Source organism: Canis aureus, chromosome 3 (genome assembly GCF_053574225.1).
Source record: "Canis aureus isolate CA01 chromosome 3, VMU_Caureus_v.1.0, whole genome shotgun sequence".
Classification (NCBI taxonomy): domain Eukaryota; kingdom Metazoa; phylum Chordata; class Mammalia; order Carnivora; family Canidae; genus Canis; species Canis aureus.
Window position 1 is genome coordinate 14,423,218 of NC_135613.1, and position 22,130 is coordinate 14,445,347.

Here is a 22,130-nt window from a genome sequence, read left to right on the forward strand (position 1 = left end):
AACCACTAGGAGTGAAGAGACTGAGCAGATAAATGAGAACTGTATTTTCAAGAAGCAAGTAAATATTGGAATTGGAAAGCACAACATCTGAAATGAAAACTTCAGTGGACAGTTTGAATATAAGATCTAGCAGAAGAAATCTTTAATGAACCCAAAGATAACTTAATCAAGATGATTTAATATGAAGAACATGGTGGTTAGGTTTGGTGGAGATTGGAAGAAAAATTAACAGAACCTTTGTAGATTGCAAGTGATTTAACAGGCAAGAAATTGGAGTCCCTGAAGGATAAGTAAAATGAGGCAAAAACTATTTGAAGAAACAATGGCTGGAAATTTCTGAAATTTGTTTAAAAAACATCTGTGGTAGCAAGTCTCCAAGATGCCCTCCATGATCCACACTGCCTATTATTCACACCACTGTGTAATAACCTCCCCATGAGTGTCACCTGGACCTTGTGACTTGCTTCAAATAAATAGAATATGATAAAAGGGATGTGAGTCACTTCTGAGATTAGGTTACAAGAGACCATGACTTCTGATTTCCTTGCAACTCTTTCTCTGACTCTTATTTCGATAAAGCAATCTGCCACATTGTGCCAGCTGTCCTGGGGAGAGGCCCATGTGGCAAGGAATTGAGGATGACCATCAGCCAACAGCCAGTGAATATCCAAGGCCCTCAGTCCATCCGCTGGCAAGGAAGAGACTACCGCCAACAACCAACCACTTGAGTGAGCTTGGAAGCAGATCCTTCCCCTGTCAAGCACTGAGACAACTGCAGTTGTTGCCAACACTTTGGTTGTAGCCCAGGAGGGACTCTGAGCCAGAGTATCCTGTTCAGCTATGCCCAAATTCTTGACACACAGAAACTATAGATCATAAATATTGTTTTAAGTCACTGAGTTTTAGGATAATTTGTTATGCCACAGTAGATAGTAATACATCAGTGTACAGATGCCGGAAATTCAGAGGATCTGGAGCAGAATGAAAAACAGAGAAAACACACCTTGGCTAATTGTTCAAATTGCTTTAAAAAAAAAAAAAACAATGATCAAAATAAATATTTTAAAAGCATCCAGGTTGTATAGATCTGGTGGGCTCCCCATTCAGGGGAACAAAGATATAAATGAAGGTGACTTCTCATCAGAAGCACAGGTCAGAAGACAATGGGATGGTATCTTTAATGTGCTAAATAAAAGAGAAAGCAATGTCAACCTAGAATTCTATATTAAACAAATAGGTATTTCAAAAATGAAGGTAAAAAGAAAAAATGAAGATAAAATAAAGTTCTTTTCAAATTAAACAAATGCCGTATTTGTTGCCAACAGGACAGTAATGTATGAAATACTAACAGAAATCCTACAAGCTAAAAAGAAATAAGTCCAGATGAAAACTCAGGTCTTCAGGAAGGAATGACAAACACTGGAGATCACGAATATGTCAATAAATACAAAAGCAAGGTTTTAAATTCTTTTTTAATAATTCTTTTTAATTAATAATTAATAATAAAATAATTAATAATAATTAATAATTAATTAAGAATTAATAATTCTTTTTTAATTAAAAATTAAGATTTGCTGTTTAATTACAACATTTATGACCTCTAGATTTAAAATATATGACAGCAATAACACAGGAACAGGTATGTGGAGGGGGAAAGCAGGGGCAGGGAAAGTTAAACATATTATCCTGTAGTAAGCTTTTAAGATTTTGTATTAAGTAATATAACATAAAATCTAACTAAAGTGGATGAATTAAAAATGCATTATGTAAGGATCCGTAAAGCAAATATTAAAATACTATAAACAGACATTTAGCTAAAAAGTGAATAAAAAATAAAATTGGATACAAGGAAATATGGAGCAAACCAAGAGAAGTACAAAAGAGGGAGCAGAAATACAAGAAATCCTATGGGAAAAAATAAAACAAATATGAAATTGGTAGATCTAAAAACACAGAATCAGTCATTATACTAAATGTAATTAATCATTTATTTGTGTGTATTTATTTTCTATTCCTTTTTTGTTACTGAATTTTAATTGACATACAATATTATATTAGTTTCAGGAGTACAACCTAGTGGTTTGATACTTATATACATTATGAAATGATCACCTCTCTATAACCATTCTACTTAAAACAAAGAAACTGGTCAACTGAATTTTAAAATCACCAACTATACTCAGTCTACAGGAGACATTAATATGTGGCCATGTTTTCATATGCTCAAATGAGCAATTTGATCCTTGCTCTTTTGTATGTGCAAGATTAGCTCAATATCTTGGCTTTGAAATGCAATAAGGTGGGATCGCTGGGTGGCTCAGGGTTTAGCCTTCGGCCCAGGGTGTGATCCTGGAGTCCCAGGATCGAGTCCCACGTTGGGCTCCCTGCATGGAGCCTGCTTCTCCTTCTGCTTGTGTCTCTGCCTCTCTCTCTTTCTGTGTCTCTCATGGATAAATAAATAAAATCTTAAAAAAAAAGAAACGCAATAAGGACTATCGTTTGTTTTATTTTTATGTTAATCAGAGTAATTTAAAAAATTTTGTTGTTCCTGTTTTTTAGGACCAATGACACTGGATTCCTTTCTTATAAGGAACATCTGCCAGTAAGGAAGATAGTGGTTACGGACACAGGTCGACCGCACTCGGAAGCAGCTTATAAACTTGGGCCTCTACTCTGCCGAGGAGATAGTAAGTAGTGGCAGTGGGTTAAAAATATTGCTGAGGAAGAATCTTGTTTCTATCATATAATAATTAATCACACTTCTGTCGTGAAAACGCATGAGCAGTGTCTGAAGTAATTCTTTTGGTCAGCCAACAAATAATGTACCCTATAAAGTGCAAAACCCTGTAATAAATGCTTGATGCCAAGGTTTGTTCAGATTTAAAGAGAAAAGAAACCACTGGGCATCTCAATTTGATGGGTTTATAAACATATCCCAGCATTCCTACATTTCTACATGCCATTATCCATATAGGAAAGCCTCAGTGCTTCATAAAATTGTAAAGAATGTATGTGAATTTTCTACTGTTGGGCCTGTGGTGAAATTAGAGCATCAATAGAATCAAATGCCAGTTTTATAAAGCATATTTCAACTTTTAATCTCATTTTTTTCCAGTTTGTGTGTCTGTGTGTTTACTCTAAATCAATGGCACATGCTGTTTTGTGTATTCAATATATTAAGACCCTAAACCAGAATTTTAAAATTCAAATATAGTTTCACAGAAAACATTTATTTTCAGCAGGGAATGAAATGAACATATGTATTCATACATATGGAGCCTGAGGCATTAATTATTTATGCTTTATTTCCAGGACTTAAAATGGAAATGGGAGAAACATTTATTTACGTTAAAAGTATACCCTAAAATAAAATTTTATTCTAGGGGCTCAACATAGGCAGAGATAAGAGATGATCTAACAATGCAGTGGATTTATGGAGATACATAGCAGAAGTTGCTTAGTTAAAAAGCAAAGATGATACTGGCCTATAAAAATTTATATATACTTGTAAAAGACTGTCTGCCATTCTACCTACCATCCCTAATCTTTAGCATCTCTACTTCCTGTTCTGCCAGTAGGCCTCACACAATCACATGAAGATGACATAGGATATTGCTTGGAGAGAAAAATTATGTGCAAAGAGATGAGGTTGTAAACTCAGGATGCATCCAGGGGAGTACAATGATTTTGTGACTATAGAAAATTGTTGTACACGTCACACTCAGTTTTCACTGCTGGCTCTGATATTAACCCTGCAGGGACCCAGCCTGGCTTCCTCCTTCCCCCTTATTCCATTTGCCACAATCCCTGGGGAAGTGTCTTCATTTCTTCATTGACTGAGGTCACTACCACTCGTCCTTAGGGCTTCTTTCTTACACACTTCCTGCCATGAACTTAAACACACAGAGCACCTTTTCACTTAAAGCAGTGATTCTCCATGCAAAGCAGTTTTTCCATCAGTGGACATTTGGCAATATTGGGAGACATTTTTGGCTGTCACAATTGTTGGGGGTTGAATGCTTCTGGCTTCTAGAGGCAGACGTCAGGAGTGCTGCTAAATATCCTACAATGTGCAAGACTGCCCTCTGCAACAAAGAATGATCTAATCCAAAATGTCAATAGTGCTGAGGCTGAGGAACCAGAACATTAAACTTTTGTGACCATGGGGATGCAGAGGTGTATGGATTTACAAATAGTTTAAGTATTTAGAGACCTGCTAAATAATTTCTGACTTATTAATGAAACAGTAATTGAGAGTTTCTTTGGCCTTGTCTTAAACATCTATATTTTGGCTTGAGGCTCATCCTCACATGTCATAGGACTATTCTCTTCATGGAGGGCTCTTTCTTATTTTCTCAATCAGAAGAGCAATGGCTACAGAACAATGAATGCCCCTTTTTTTTTCTGTATGGGAAATCTGCACCCACAATGATCTGTACCCTAGGCACATTTTTTTCTTTCCAAATGAGATAGACTGTAGCTATGAGGCTTCCAGATATAGAATCATGCACAGTGGGCCTTGTAAGCAGAAGAAAGGTCTATGGAAACTTTCCTAACTATCCTGAAGGCCACTAGGACCTGAACATTGAATAATTTAAGGCTGAGAAATAGCTTAATCTTCATGATCCAACTGAAAGCATGAAGACCAGATATAAATCTAAAGACCAAAAAAGTCACTTTTGATACAAGACAAGGGAAAATGATTAGGACTTGAACCAGACAGTGGCATGATGTATAAGGAAGGGACTCACATAAAGAGGGAAATTGGGTATGATCTAGATGGGAGTTAAGGTTGAGGGGGTGTGAGGTTGATCTCTAGCTTTCTAATCTAAATAAAGTCAGTAGGACCATTGATTGAGGCAGTCAGGATGCTAGTAACCTTCACTGAAACAAAGAAGTTTTAGATTTTCTTTGAGAGAAAAATGGAAAGATGAGAATTGAAAAAAAAAATGACATTTAGGTTTTCTCACGCAAACATGTTGAAAATTTTTTATCTAGCCATATTTTTGTAGGAAAGAAGACAGAAGCCTGGAGAAAGCAGGACAAATAAACAAAAATGAGTATGAGAACTACTAGTCCCAAATATGAGCCTAGCCCTAATTAATTAATGCTGTCTTTTTCTAAGTTCTTCTTTAATCTTTGTATCAAATGCAGGTGATTATGAAATCCCATGGGACTGCTGCTATTATTGTGCAATGTCAGAAGTCATAGATAACATTGTTAGGTGTTCAGCCTAAAGCACAGCAGATATGAGTGAGTGATAAAGCCACTGTTAAAGTTGTGCTGCAGACACAAAAATTAGTAAATATCATTGTTCTTAATAAATTTATTTATTTATGAATATGGAAATGAATTTCTTAAAAATATATGTGAAAAGTTAATAGCAAAATTCAACATTCTACTTATGATAAAAGCCAAAGTAGGAACTAAAGAGAGCATCCTTAGTGTTTTAACAGACACCCATGAAAATCTGACAGCTAATATCAAATAATCAAAGACTAGAAATGCTTTCCCTCTCAGATGAGGATCAAGAAAGGGAGGCCTACTCTCATCTATCTAACATCATACTTCTAGTCCTAGCACATGCAGTAAGAGAAGGAATTCAAGGCATGTATATCAGAAAGGAAGATATAAAATGTTCTATTTATAAATAATACCGATTTCTAGGTAGGACATTTGTAAGAATATCTCTTTTTTAAAGTGAATTTAGCATAGTCATAGGATGCAAGGTCAATATTCAAAAATAAATTATATTTCTGTATTTTCTTATCATTTATTTATTTATTTGAAGGAGAGAGAAAGAGTGATGGGGAAGAGAGGGGAAAGAGAGAGAAGCAGACTCCTCCCTGAATAGGAAGTGGGATGCGAGGCTCAATCCCAGGAGCCCCAGATCATGATCTGAGCTGAAGGCAGATGCTTAACCAACTGAGCCACCCCCAGGTGCCCCTTATTTCTGTATTTTCTTAATAAAAACTCTAAGTTGAAATTTAAAAGTACCTTTTAGAGTAGCACCAAAAAATACTTTGGCATAAATATAAAATTACATAACACTGATGAGAAATCATTAAAGAAGAACTAAATGAAAATATGATAGTTGGGGATTCTGGGTGGCTCAGCAGTTTAGCACATGCCTTTGGCCCGGGGTGTGGTCCTGGAGTCCCGGGATCGAGTCCTGCGTCGGGCTCCCAGCATGGACCCTGCTTCTCCCTCTGCCTGTGTCTCTGCCTCTCTCTCTCTATGTCTATCATGAATAAATAAATAAAATCTTAAAAAAATATATGATAGTTGCGGATTAAAAGGTTTGATATTGTTGTTGGTTTTTAAAAAATTGATATACATTCAGTACAATCCCAATCAAGACCCAATAAGTGTTTTTCTTTTTCCTTTTTTTCAGCAGAAATCAGCAAGCTTATTCTAAAACATGTGTAGAAAGCAAAGAAACTAGACTAAAACATTTTGAAAAATAAAAACAAAGTTTGAGACTGATACTACTGATTGTAAGACGTATTACAAAACTACAGAATTTAAAACAATGTGAGACTAACATCAAGATAGAGAAATAGATTGATAGAACAGAATAGAGAGCCTAGAATATATTGGTTTTTTAAGAAGCTGCCAGAGCAACTCAATGGAGAAAAAAATAGTCCATTTCAAGAAATAGTGCTGAAATAATGAGAACCCATTTGAAAAAAACAAAAACCAATAAAACTCTCAACCCATACTTCAAACTGCATACAAAAAATAATTCAAAATTAACCATATACTTGAATGTAAACCCACAAACTATAACATACTTTAATATAAGAAAAAAATCTTAGTGATTGTGGGTTAGGCATAGATATTTTAGATACAACACCAAAAGCATGATACATAAAATTGTTAAAAATGATAGAGTTTCAGCAAATTTAAAAACTGCTTTTAAAATGACGTTGTTAAGAAAATGAAAATAAAATGCATACACTGGGAAAAAATATTTACAAAATAAATATCTGAGGGGCACCTGGCAGGCTCAATCGGTTAAGTCTGACTATTGATTTCAAGTCAAGTTATGATCTCAGGATCTTGGGATTGAGCCCTGAGTTGGGCTCTGCTCTTAGCAGGGAACCTGATTAAGATTCTCTCCCTCTGCTGCTCCCTCTGCTCAGCTGTCTTTCTTTCACTAAAATAAATATGTAAATAGGTATACACACACACACACACACATATATATATATATATATATATATATATATATATATATATATTAGTATATCATATACATACCAATATATGATAAAGGCTAGTGTCTAGGATATAGGCAGAAGAACTCTCTCAGGTCAATAATAAGAAAAAAATTCAAATTAAGAAATGGGCAAAACATTTGCACATACACTTCATCAGAGAAAATATACAGATTTCAAAAAACACATAAAAAGATTCTCAATATCCTTAGTCATTAGGAAAATGTAAAACAATACCACAATGAGATATCAATATATAACCATTAAAATGATTAAAATTAATTTAAAAAAATACCAAGTGCTGGTGAAGATGCAGAGCAACTGGAACTCTCATTGCTGGTACAAATACAAAATGTTAGAGCCATTTTGAAAAATAGTTTGGCAGGTTTTTTTTTTAACAGGTTAAATACGTATTTACCATGTGATCCAGCCATCCCATTCCTCGGTACACAAGATAAATGAAAAACCTTTATATAAAGGTTTATATTGGCTCTATTCATAGTCTCCTAAAACTGCAGATCATTCAAATGTCAATTAACTAGTGAATGAATAAACTTCCCATTTTACTGTGGGATATCCTTACTATACAATGGAATACTACTAAACAATAAAAAGAAATGGAATATTGGTACATGCAACAGCATGGATGAATCTCAAGTGCTTTATGCTTTATGCTAAGTGAAAGGAACCTTTATGTAAAATACTACATACTGGATGATTCAATGTCTAAGGTATTCTGGAAAAGACAAAAACATGGAAGCAAAAAGGATCTCTGTAACAGCTTCAAAGTGATAGGAATTTTGCAAAGGGGAACAGATGAAAGATGTGTTCTATATCTTGACTGTGGTGGTGGTCTCATGGCTTTGTGCTTTTGTCAAAATTCCTCCCCAATGAAAGGATCATTTTTATTACATGTAAATGATCCTGCAGTACATCTGACTGCAAAAAAGAAAAAAAGAAAAAAAACAACTGCTATTATGAATAGTTATGGTGTTTTTTACTTTTTAAAGAGCAGTTTTAAATTTATAACAAAACTGAAAGGAAAGTACAGAGATTGCTCATATATCCCCTGCCCACACACATGGATAACCTTTCTTATTATCAACATCAGTCATCAAAATGGTACATTTTTTTAACAAAGGATGAAAACTGCATAATTGAAAAATTAGTTCACTTAAAAAATACCGTAAAACTAGAAGACAGTGATGAAAAAATTGACAACACATACAAATGAAGATATGCATACCATGCTCATGGATTGAAAGAATTAATATTGTTAAACTATCCATATACCAAAGCAATCTACAGATTCAATGGAGTGCCTATGATGATCCTAATTGTATTTTTCATAGAACTAGAACTAATAATACTAAAATTTGTATTAAACCACAAGACCCCAAATAGCCAAATCAATTTTGACAAAGAACAAAGTGGGCGGTATCACATTCCCAGATTTCAAGTATACTAGAAAGGTAATCAAAGCTGTATGATATTGGCACAAAAATAGATCGGTGGGACAGGATAGAGAACCCAGAAATAAACCCACACTTGTACAGTCAATCTACAAGAAAGGAGGCAAAATATTCAATGGGGAAAAGACAATGTCTTCAACAAATAGTGTTGGGAAAACTGGACCACTTCTTAACACCATACATAAAAATAAACTCAAAATGGATTAGAGACCTGAATGTGAGACCTAAAACAGTAAAGCTTCTTAAAGAAACACAGGCAGTAATCTCTTATATATCAGTTTTAGCATCATTTTTCTAGATATGTCTTCCCAGGCAAGGGAAACAAAAGTAAAAATAAACTATTGAGACTATACCAAAATAAAAAGCTTTTGCACAGCTTTTTACTTACCACATATAAGTGAAATCATATGGCGTCTATCTATCTCAGTCTGACTTATTTCACTTGCACAGCAAAGAAAACCATTAACAAAATAAAAAGGCAATACACTGAATGGGAGAAGATATTTGCAAGTGATATATCTGATGAGAGGTAATGCCCAAAATATATAATAATCTTATACAACTAAAATCACACACACACACAAAAACCACCCAAATAATCCAATCAAAAATGGGCAGGGGACCGGAATAGACATTTTTCCAAAGAAGACTTAAATATGACTGGGGGACCTGGATGGCTCAGTGGGTTAAGTGTCTGACTCTTGATTTTGGCTCAATTCATGATCTCAGGGTCATGAAATTGAGGCCTGCATTGGGCTTTGCTCCAGCAGGTATTGGAGCATGCTTAAGATTTTCTCTCCCCCTCTCCCTCTCCCTCTGCCTTTCCTCCCCCTGCTTGCATGTGCATGCTCTCTTCTCCCTTTAAAAAAAAAAAGACATATAAAGATGGCCAATAGACACATGAAAAGATGCTCAATTTCACTAATCATCAAGGAAATGCAAATCAGAAACCCAATGAGGTATCGCTTTACACCTGTCAGAATGGCTAGTATCAAAGAGAAGAAATACCAACTGTTGACCAGGATGTGGAGAAAAAGAGGAACTCTTGTACACTGTTGGTGGGAATGTACATTGGTGCAACCACTGTGCACAACAGTATGGAGGTTCCTCAAAAAATTAAAAATAGAATTACCATATTATCCAGTAATTACACTACTGGGTATTTGCCTAAAGAAAATGAAAACACTAATTTGAAAAGACATATGTACCCTTATGTTTATTGCAGCATTATTCACAGTAAGCAAGATATACAAGCAACCTATGCGTCCATCGATAGATAAGGAAGGTGCAATGTGTGTATGTTTATATATATATATATATAAAATATATGTGCAGTATATATTATATATTCAGTATATATATCCATATATATAATTGACTATTGCTCAGCTATGAAAAAGAATGAGATCTTGCCATTTGTGACAACACGGATGGACCTAGAGGGTTTTATCTAAGTGAAATAAGTCAGACTGAGATAGATAGACGCCATATGATTTCACTTAAATGTGGTATCTAAAAAAACAAAAAACAAAACAAAACAAAAAACAGAAACAGACCCATAACTATAGAGAACAAAATGGTGGTTGCCAGAGGAGAGGGTGGTAGGGTATGGTGAAATGGGTAAAGGGAACTGGGAGGACCAGACTTCTAATTATGGGATGAGTAAATCATGGGAACAAAAAGGACAGAATAGGGCATATAGTCAATGGCATTGTAATAGTTTTGCTGGGTAACGATGGTAGCTACACTTGAGGTGAACATAGCATAATATAGAATTGTCAAATCTCTATGTTGTACACCTGAAACTAATGTAACATTGTATGTCGACTGTTCAATTCACAAATACCAGAAATAAATTCATAAAACAAGAAAGGTTTTAGTAACATGGTTATTGTCCAAGACACTCAGATTCCTGCTGAATATGTTTCTGACTAATATTAACTTTAGAGAGGCAGAAGAGTCAAAGGAAAGAATCATAGGAAAACATCTGAGTTTTACTGGTTAATTAATAGAGAGGTTGTATCTAGTGAGAGAGCTTACCCATGTACTTTCCTTCCTCCCCCGAAGCAGTGGGAACATCCTTATTTTGAGGTCCCAGCCAAAGTCTTCTTGACTGGTATTCAATCCCTCAACTTCAGCATTATAAAAATTAGCTAAAGAGCATGCCAGCTGTGCTTGCAGTGTCTTCAGAACTCTCTCCAAATGCTAAGAAGAAAGAGTGGACATCCTTTATTGACACACAGGGTTAAATGTTTTTTGACATTCATCAGGAGGACATCTATAGAGACCCTTCCCTACTTCTGCAGGTGCTGCAGCAGAAAGAAAATTCACGGACTGCTGATCGCATCGGCTCCACTGCCCCTTCATTTGCTTTCCTTCATCTGCAAAATTTCCCCAAGCCTTTTACTGAAAGCTGTCACACTCAAGTTTCCAACCTTTCCTCATGAAGCCTCCCGTAGGTCTCTAGAGGACCTAGTCTTACACTTTCAAAGAATGTTGAACAAATTACAAAGATCTATTTTTCATACTGGCTTTTAATTATTTTTGAGCCTCTCAAAAGCAGATCCATTGCTCATTTATTACTGTGTTCCTGGCACCTAGTACATTACCTGTTGCATGAAAGATAATCAATAAATAGCAGTTTATGAAAGAATGAGAATGATCCATCATATACAGCTCAAGAAACCTATAGCTTTGAATTATTTGTAAGAGACAGGAATAAGTTTTTGATTGTATAAGCAATTAAATGATGTGCAAACATATACTTTTAATGAAAAGAGTTTAGACAATATTGAAAGATTTATTCCAATTGAAAAATCACATGGTACACAGAGTATCTAGTTCCATCTGAACCATTTCTCGTCAGTACACTTGGACTAGTGGCAGTGAAATTGCTTTCAAATGAGTACGTGATTTTACTTAATTATTTTTTTATTTTCACTCTTCTAATAACACATGCCTTTATAAAACTGAAATACTTTCTGCTGCTTGGAGAAAAAATATTTTGTGGTCTACTTCGTTTTGTGTTCTGTTCTGACTTCTATTATAGCTAGTAATTGATATTCAAGCAGCTTCACAAATGTGAGGGAACATTCTCGCTAATGCTTTCAAGAGATTTCCACTTACTGAGACCGACAATCCTGATAATTCTCAAGACCATAATAATATGCTTTTGTAGCAATTTTATACACATGTATACCTTTATTGTTTTAAATTTTAAATATTAATGACTTAATTGGTACAGTCATTACAAAATTTTAAGATATATAGAAATGTCAAAGAAAAGAGTATGTGTATCATCAAGAGTCACCCAGCTCAGAAATAATGATTAATACCAGTGCATACTATTCCAGACATTGCTAGATATTTCTAGAGCAGGGTTTCCCAACTTTGGTGTTCCTGACATTTGGCCTGTTATGGATGGGGGCTGTCCTATGCCCTGATGAACATTTAGCAGTATTCTTGATCCCAACTCACTAGTAGCACCTTTCCCCTACTTGTGACAACAAAATATGTCTCCAGAAATTGCCAAATGTCCCCTGGGGGCAAAACTGCCTCAGGTTGAGAAGCACTCTAGACAAAAAAAAAAAAAAAAAAAAATAGAAACAGAGGTTGAGAAATAAGTTTGCAAAACTTTATTAATAGAAATTGACAGAGAAAGAAGAAGCCAAATTGAAGCCAAGGGAATTGCTTTACATTATTTATATATCTCATAAATATATGTTCAATTTGAATGATCCCACTAAACTTTAAGAAAAGATGATAAAAATTTAAAAGGCTAGAGAGTCACTAGGTTTCATATTAAACTCATTTTTAAATTTTAGACAGTATTGATCTAGTGTGAAAAATGAGAAAAGTAACACTCATTTGTCCTCTCCTTTTTCTCCCTCACCTGCCCTTTTTCCTAGTTTTACTGTTATATCTATAGTTGTTTATTCTTAATGCTAGCCACTAGTTTATCATCATAGCCTCTCTATTCTTGAATGATTTTTTATTTTGATTTATTTCTTCTTGGATTGCATTGTCAGGTAGCTGATGTTTTCTGTTTTTCCTCCAGAAAGACCCATGAGTGTTGAATTTCTTGAGTTTTCATGTGCTTGGGAATATCTGTTGCCTCAGAACTCTAAACCAAATTTTGCAGGTTTAACTTTATATTATTGTTTTGGTAAAAACTTTAGTAAGAAATAATTCACATGCCCTACAATTCACCTGTTTAAAGTATACAATCTAATCATACGTTAGCATATGTAATTATTTTGGTATATTACAGAGTTGTGCAGCAATCACCATAACCAGTTTTGGAATATTTTCATCACTTGAAAAAAAATAAATGTAGTCCCGTTGAGCAAACATTCTCTGTTTCCCTCCCACTCTGACTCCAATCCTAGTCAACAACATTTACCCCCAACAGGCTGCTTTCCCAGTCAACAACAATGTAGATGAAAGCACAGAATATGTGGCCTTTGTGACTGGCTTCTTTCGCTTAGCATGCTATTGCCAATATTTATCTATGTTGTACCATGTAGCAACACTTCATTATTTTTTATGTCCGGATAATATTCCATTGTATGGATAGACTACATTTTGGTTACCCATTGATCAGTCAATGGGTTGGTATCATTTTTTAGCTAATATAAATAATGCTGCTATGAACATATGTGTATGAGATTTTTTTGTGGACATATGCTGTCATTTCTCTTTTCTCCTATATAACCCATTTATCTTGAGTATATTTCTAGGAGTGGAACTTCTAGGTTATAAGGTAACCTTACATTTGAACTTTTTAGAAGCTGGTATAACATTTGCTGGGGGGGTGGGTATCACACTGTGACTTTCTCCATTTGTACATATTATCCTCCTTTTCTGTCTGCACTGAGAGATGCAGTCATCCTGTCTTCCACAGCTTTTCTAGATATCTTTTGGCTGATATTTCATTACAAAGTAGGGCTTTATTTTTATTTTTCCTCAAAAGAGTTTGCATGTACTTTATTCTCAAATTTTTTTCAAATTTGAGAATGTCTGCCTGGTGCTTTAACACAAAAAATGTAGGCTACTTACATTTTCTTTCTCTCAGAAATTTGTGGACAGTGCTCCGTTGTCTTCAGATATTGACTATTGCTGTATTCTGAAGCCAAACTGATTTTTTCACCTTCTAGATGACTGGCTTTTTCTAACCAAATACTTTAAGGAATAATTTCCCCTAAAGGTCAGTAACCTAACAAGGATGCATTCAGTGTTGTGCATTGGCATCAATTTTTCCTGAAATTGGATATGATGTGGTAAAATATAGAAAAGTTTAAAGCAGTTGGTTGTTGCAAACATGATCTAAATTTCTGCTCTTGGTTCATTAATTTGAACAAAGTAGTCTTTTCAACCCTGGCATTTGAATTTTTCTAACTTTTTATTCAATGTATTTCTTAGTTAATTCATTGTGTTAAAATTTTATGTCACAAGACCCCCCAAAACTTCCATAGTTAGAAAAAGTTGTTCTAAGTTTCTTGTTCTAAGAAATTCTTGTCAATGAAATTAGTTTTTTCATTTTGTTTGCATCGACTTGTTCAGCTGTCTGAGAAATCACAGCTGCCCAAAATGCATTAAATAATCAAAGGTGCATGTAGGCAATAAATAACATTGCAGAAGTTACATTCATAGACTGGAGAAAGATATTGACTAGTGATTTGGTTAATTTCTCTTCCATTCGACAGAGTTCTGTTCCATTTGACAGACTACATGTAAACCATTAAAAAGAGTGAGATCAATTCCATTTCAACAGATAATCATATGATTTTGCAAACTCCACTTTGTCTGATAATCCTGTACCATTAGGACATTCTTTTTAATTTTTATATTTTTATTTTCTTTCCTTTAGTTTTCTTTATTTAATTTTCCTGAGATTTATTCACTTTTTTACCCTTCCCTCCTTTTCCTCTTCCTTCTCTCTCTTCTGTTCCCCTCTTTCTACTTGTTTACCAAAGAACTTGAGTGTATTTATTGAGATACATACAATACAACCAAACTGAGAGTGATTAACCTTTCTTATTGCTACTTTTCCAAGGAAATCTCATAATTTCACTCAACAAATATTTATTGAGCCCATACATTGTACTATGCCTTCCCCACATCCCGAGAGAAAGAGAGAGCACACAAAGTGAACAAAATAGACAAAAGTTATCTGCATTTTTGGAGCTTGAGTTCTCTTGGGGGGTGATAGGCAATATATAAGTAAAATATATGGTATAATAGATGCTAATAAGTGTTGTGAGGACAATATAAATGAGGTGAGGGGGTGTGGGATTGAAATATTTAAATAGAATGGTCATAAAATTTGAAGAAGATGGCATTTGAATAAAAATCTGATGGAAATAAGGGAGCAAGGCATGTGTATATCTATGAAAGAGTACTCTCGACAGAGGAAGAAGCCAGAATATCCATGCAGAGATGGGAGTATAGCTGGTATATTCATGGAAGAGCAAGGTGGTTGAAATGTGTGCAGCAGAGTGAACAAGGAATAGCAGAAGACATTAGAAGATCTGGTAGTCAAATCATAGAGGATTTTGAGAGGTCTTTATTTTTTAACTTCAGTGAGACTGGAAAACAGAGAATTTTGAGTAGAGGATTGGTGTGATCTAATTTACATTTTAATGAGATTTTGTAGGAAATGTGGAAGCAAGAAGGCCATTTATGAGACCATATACCATTCCAGCCGAGGGGTCATGGTGGCTTGGGCCATGGGCACAATGACAATAGTTGAAGTATGGGAATAGTTCAAAAAGAGAGGCAAAACAGTTTGCTGATGGATCAGTGTAGATCGCGGAAGAGTCAAGAATAACACCATGGTATTTGGTCTAATAACCAATTGGAGGCACAGAATTGGCATTAATCAAGAAGGAGAAGTCAAGGAATTGCAGAAGAATATAAAGAACTCAGTTTTTGAACATATTAAAGTTGAGATGGAGGTGTTCAGGTAGAGATGTGGAGTTGTTCATTTGAGAGTTCCAGTCTTCAGATATGTATTCGTAAGTCATCAGCATATTTAAAGCCATGAGATGGTGGGCCAGCAAGAGTTATTGTGGATGGAGAAGCATAATAGTAAGGGTTGGTGGCATTCTAATACTAACAGATTGAGGAGGTAAGGAGGAAGAAAGAAAGAAACAGAATTATAGCACTAATGAGAAAGGCAAAAGAGTATCGGTATTTCTGGATCCAAGTGAAGAAAATGTTACAAGGAGGGGAAAATAATCAGCTATGTTAATTGTTGTTGATAGGTTAAGTAAGATGAGGACTGAGAATTGACAAAGGATTAGTAACTAGAATATATAAATAACCCTCTGAAATCAACAGTGTAAAAAAATAATCCAATTAAAATATGAATTTTATGGATTAAATTGTTTCATCACCTCCAAAGTTTATATGTTGAAGCCCTAATCCCAATGTAACTGTATTGATTAGGGTCTTTAAGGAGATCTTTAAGTTAAATGAGGTTGTAAGGGTGGGGTCCTATTTGATTAGACTGGTGTCCTTAATATGAGGAGAAAGAGACACCAGAGAGTTCTCTCTTCCCACCTGTGCACAGAGGAAAGGCCATGTGAGAAGGTGGCCATCTGCAAGCCAAAGATGTAATGGGTAAAAGACAGGGAGAGAGATTTCACCAAAGGACCACAGATGGCAAACACACAAAAAGATACTCAAAATCATTAGCCATTAGGCAAATGCATATCAAAACCACAATGAGATGTCACTGCATACCTTTCAAATGGCTGAAAAAAGAGAGTGACACTGAATTCTGGTCAGGAGATAAAGAAACCTGATCACTCACACATTGGTGGTGTGGTTGTAAATGATATAGCTACTCTGGAAAGGAGTCTGGCAGTTTAACAAAAAGTAAAACATGCAACTCTCATATGACTCAGGGATTGTACTCCTGGGCATTTATTCCAGAAAACTGAGAATTTATATTCATACAAAAAGTTACACATAGATGTTCACAGCAGCTTTGTTTATAATAGCTGAAAACTAGAAACAATCCAGATGTCTTTCAACAGAATGGTTAAACTAAATTTCCATATATGGAATATGGCTCAGCAATAAAAAGGAATGAGCTACTGACACACACACCAGCCTGGTATATCTTCAGAGAGTAAATCTGAGTGAAAAATATGTTAATCTCAAAGTACTACATACTGTATGCCTTTATTTATAGAATGTTCTTTAGATGACATCGGAGAACTGATTAGGGGTGAAGGCAGGAGGGAAGTGGGTGCAGCTATAAAAGAGAAGCATGAGGAGTATTTACAGTGATACAGATGTCATGCCTCTTGACTAGTATCAGTGTCCACATCCTGATTTCAGTACTGTACTATGGTTTTGCTAGATGTTACTGCTGGAGAAAACTAGCTAAAGGGTACAAAAAATCTTTCTGTAGTATTTCTTAAAACTGCATGAGAATCTATAGTCATCTCAAAACAAAAATTCTAATGAAAGAAATTGTATTTCTGGCTCTTTAAAATGAGTCTTACGCATTCAGAAAGATCCACTTAACTAGTAAATTATCCCTTGCCTTGGTGTTTCTTTTTACCTTTAAGAAAGGTAGTGTTAAAAAAATAAAAATAAATAAATAAATAAATAAATAAATAAATAAAAGGTAGTGTTACCAAACTTACCAAGTTATATACATTAAATGTGTACAGCTCTTTACATGTCAATCATATCTCAATAAAGAAAGAAAGGTAGGGTTAGCATGTCATATACATTCTGCTTTTAAAAGTAAAACACAGTGCCTTAAAAATAATAGCTTTTCAAATTCTGTTCTTTTTTTAAAACAGCTTTATTGAGATATAATTTATATACCATACAATTCATGTATATAAAATGAACTTTTCAGTGTCTTATAGTATAGTCACAGCATTGTGTAACCATTACTACAATCAGTTTTAGAACATTTTTGTTACCCAAAAAGAACTCTGCACCCCTTAGCACCTTTAATTCTCCACCTGCCTTTTCTCCTCAGTCCTAGAAAACCACTGCTCCACTTTCTGTCTCTATAAATCTGTTATGTTTAAAGGATAATCCATTCGTGATAAAAAAAAGTTTAGCGAAAGGAATATTTTTAAAATTACTTCTAATCTTGACATTCTACTAAGTTAATTTCCCTAAATGAGCTCTTTTTACTTTGTGTATGGAATTAAATCCTTAGTACATCATCTTCTTCTCTGCAAATAACAGTATGGATCCCATTAGCCACTACATTTATTTTTAATTTTGGAAAGATAAAAGGTGGAATTCTCAAAGGAATCATTTCAAATATTTGGTATCCTATACTGAATTTAATTGAAAACATGTTCATTATTAATAACTTAAAATTATTTACAATTATTAATTACATAGAATAACACATCATGATTTGTTTTTGTTGGGCTAATAAAAGAGGTTTAACTCTCCTGACTAATCGAGCAAGTGATTGCATTCAAATCCGTTAGGGGTGCCTCTTAAGGATTTTTAAACCACCTTAGCCAGGAACTCTCTCTTCAAAAGACCTGCAGCTTCCTGCTGGTGCCTGCCTGCTGGGCTCTGCTCTGCCTCCTGCTCTTTCCCCTCCTCTCTGAGGCAGTTCACATTCTTCCGGGTGCTTCTAAGCACAGTCTGTACAGAGCTGAGGTATCATATGCCGTAAGAATTATTTGAACATGGAAATATTGGCCTTTGCTTTCTTTATGATTGTTTTGAATTAGCAGCAATTTCTTACTCCAATAAGATGTTCTCTGGTTTTTTACCTATTGTGAATCTGTACAATGAGGTTTGCTAACTAGACAAAATAGGCACAATTCCGTGTGTGAGAATGTTTAAGCTACTTAAGGTAATACATTTTTTTCATTGCTATAAAAGCATTCATTGTAAAGATAGCAGCAGTTCAAAGAATTGTTTTACTGTTTCAGCCAGTCCCCCGAAGCCTTTCGATAGGATGCTTTATTGGGTTAGTTGTGATTTAAAAATGAAACAATTGAAATACTATGTCTTAAAATGATATTATCTAATTTAGACCTTTAAGGAATTCTGTGTTCTTCTTTTTAATCTGACCAAATGTATAAGATTCAATAATATTCTGTAATTTAAAGTTACAACTTTAATTTTCATGTGTAGCACATTTCAACAGAAGGTATTTAATCCCTTCTAGAAATAGGTCAGGTAATAACTTTTAAGAACACAAATGCGTTGTTATCCCTGACTTGATATTTTGCATTTTCTTGCATTCTTTCCTAGAGATCAAAATGTCTAAGCGTAGAAATAGCTGTAAAATGGAAATAAGGACTAGGCTTGGCAAACTCAGATAATATACAGTTTCATTTGGCTATAGGGGAAAAAAAGCCCTCAAAGTATATTCTCAGCTGAATAAATTCAGCTCTAAAATTGTTCACAGATGAGCTGAGAATTGACTTTTGAATCAAGTCCACAAGAAAAACAGAAAAAGTAAAATAGATACAACCACTGCTTGTTTGGTCCAGAATTTATAGAAAAATAAATTAAAATCTAAGGAATAGATAGAGGCTGAGTCGAGTTTGTGATTTTTAACTCTAGGTATCTGTTCCCTGCTAACATAATGAACCATTGTTTTGAAATTACTGTTTTCTAACTTTAGTGGATCAATACGTCTTCCAGGAAAGTAATTTAGATAGAATTTTAACCAATGCTGTGAGTGCGTATAGAGACAGTTGCTTAAAACTCGAGATATATATTTATATTTGATGTGTCGAGAGCTTGCTGGTGGCAGCAGCAATACACAGCTCATTTCTCTGATAGTGCTTCTCATCAACCACACATAGCCACTTGGATCTCACTCCTGCCACTTCATGCCACTGCATTTGTATTTTATTTCCCATACCGTCTGCTATATGTGTCCCACAGTATTTTTTCAAAAGGAAAGTTGTAGATACAACAACAACAAGATGAATGGGAAAGTGAAGATAAGAAGTTGCATGTGGGTAGAAATTATAATTAAAGCTATAGTCCACATAAGTGTTTTTTTCAGACCTTTTAACTTATACCCCAACCTTTTACATATTTTCTCCTTATAGTGAATATTTTAAAGTTTTTGAGAGCCCTTTCCTGCTGTTTATCTACTTCACTATTACAAGCAAAGCAAAGGTAATTTTGAATGAAAAGAGCATTTTCATGAGAAGATCAGCATAGCACAGACTAAATAGTATCTTGATCTTTAATTAGTAGAGAATATTTTGAATGCCAGTTTAGAAAATTGCAAAGCCCATTAATGAAAACAGTTAGTTGAAGGTGTAATTTTGTGAAGTGTGTGCATTAGAATTGTCAAAACAAAAAATGCTTTGAGCTTCTTTAGATTTTTGTTATCCAAAGGATTGTAGGTATTTCAATTTTCAAGTTATAAAAAAAATTAAGTCTATTTATCAGTGTTTGGCAGATTCTTACCATATCACTTTGGCAGAGGGTGGTATTTAGGGTGAGGTCAATTTTCTTATATGAAATATAACATTCAGAACATTTCTGCAATGTTCGTTCCTCTCCTACGTTGGAAGGAATCTAGGATTGCAATCCTTGTAAAATCTCCAATCTTATGCTCATGTCCTGTATACCATGTAGTTAAAAGAAAATCGGATTTGTATAAATTAGCAGTATTTTTAGTAGTAGAAATGCTAAAATAAAAAATGTAATTATGCCATTCATTTTATTTTATGAATTTTTGTCTTTGATTTTTTCTTTTTTTTTTTTTTAAACAGGGTCATTTTGGAATTCAGCTTCCTTCAATACTGAGGCTTCATACCTTCATTTTCCTACTTTCCATGGAGAACTTAGTGCAGATGTGTCTTTCTTTTTTAAGACAACAGCTTCATCTGGGGTATTTTTAGAGAACCTGGGGATTACCGATTTTATAAGGATAGAGCTACGCTGTGAGTCTCCTTTTCCTTAGAAGCCTGTGGGATTCTATTTAGTAGTAAATCCTTTCACTAATTGTTAAAGTACTGTGTTTCTACTTTATCAACTAAATCTTTTCATTGTGTCCTTTTGGAAAAAAAATCTATAATATTAGGTTAGCTTTTTTGCAAGAAATAATATTTAACACGATAATTTGGGGAAATAATTGGTATTCTCTGGAACCAATTTAAGAAGAGTTTTAAGTCCAAATAATTAAATTTTTTTAAAAACTAAATTCTTGGTAAATTATAGAGTTAATTAATTAAATAAACCAGCCGTATAATCTTGTATACGATATAATTTTCGCATACTCTTAGGCCACTATTAGTATCTTAATATCAACTGTGTCTTACATGCTTTTAAAATCAGATAAACTTTGAATCGTTGTAAAAATGAGTTTTACCTAAAATGTCAGAAGCTATTAGTTTTCTTGTTCTGGCCAACTAGCCTTACTCTTCATCAATATGCAAAATTAACTCTGAGGATGAAGTTCTTAAAATCTGGGTTTTTTTCTGAATGTATTTTACGGTCTCATTCCACATTTAGTCTTGACGGATGCTATCATTTCCTTCCATAAGACTTAAGCCATTGCCTTTATATTTTGTGATTGCTACGCCGTGGTGCTATTCCTAAGTGTGTCAAGGGCTCTGCTGTCCACCATGTGGCCTCACTCGAACAATCTTCATATGTAATATTTACAGCTCCAGCAGTAGTGACCTTTTCATTTGATGTGGGCAATGGGCCTTTTGAAATCTCGGTGCAATCACCCACTCATTTCAACGACAACCAGTGGCACCATGTCAGGGTGGAACGGAACATGAAAGAGGCATCTCTTCGAGTGGATCAGCTCTTACCAAAGACGCAGCCTGCTCCCGCCGATGGGCATGTCCTTTTACAGCTCAACAGTCAACTCTTTGTGGGTAAGTTCTGTTGTTAGGCAGTTTGTTACTTAACTGTATGATATAAGTGCAGAGGTGGGCAGAAATGAAATAATACCAACCAATAACAACAACAAGCCATCATTTATTGGGAGCCTATATTCTCAGCTATGCCCGTGTTTGAGTTCGTCCTCTTAACCAACCTGTGAAGTGGGTTAACCCCATTTTACAGATGAACTAACTGAGGTACAATGGCTTGAAATGCCTTGCCTTCAGGAATCTACCTAGTAAATGAGATTTAAATTTGTGTTTGATTCATTCTGAAACCAGGATTCTTAATATTACAGATTATGGAATTTGTTCCAATTTGGGTTTGGGGGGTTTTGTTTTGTTTTTTGCATTAGTGCTTTTAGTATTTTGTTGGCGGTGTTTATCTTTGTTCTCAGAGGATTTAAGGAGCCCTCCTTGTAATTCCAGCTGATGCCAAACAGGGACCCCTGTCAAAAAACAGGCCAATAGAAGAAAAAAAGAAAAGCAGGAGCAGTTCTTCTGCTGACGTCTCTCATTTTGCCTGTTTTTCAGATACCTTCTGATCATCTACCTCATACTTACATCCAAAT

General features: G+C 34.8%; 1 protein-coding gene across 1 annotated transcript in view; it reads left to right on the forward strand.

The window, feature by feature from the left end:
• Nucleotides 1-22,130, forward strand: part of CNTNAP4 (contactin associated protein family member 4) — a 242,322-nt gene that overhangs the window by 184,869 nt on the left and 35,323 nt on the right. Inside the window, exons 15-17 of the mRNA XM_077890879.1 lie at nucleotides 2,560-2,687; nucleotides 20,437-20,607; nucleotides 21,334-21,552. Coding sequence (XP_077747005.1) covers nucleotides 2,560-2,687; nucleotides 20,437-20,607; nucleotides 21,334-21,552 — 518 coding nt within the window. The remainder of the gene's footprint in view (nucleotides 1-2,559; nucleotides 2,688-20,436; nucleotides 20,608-21,333; nucleotides 21,553-22,130) is intronic.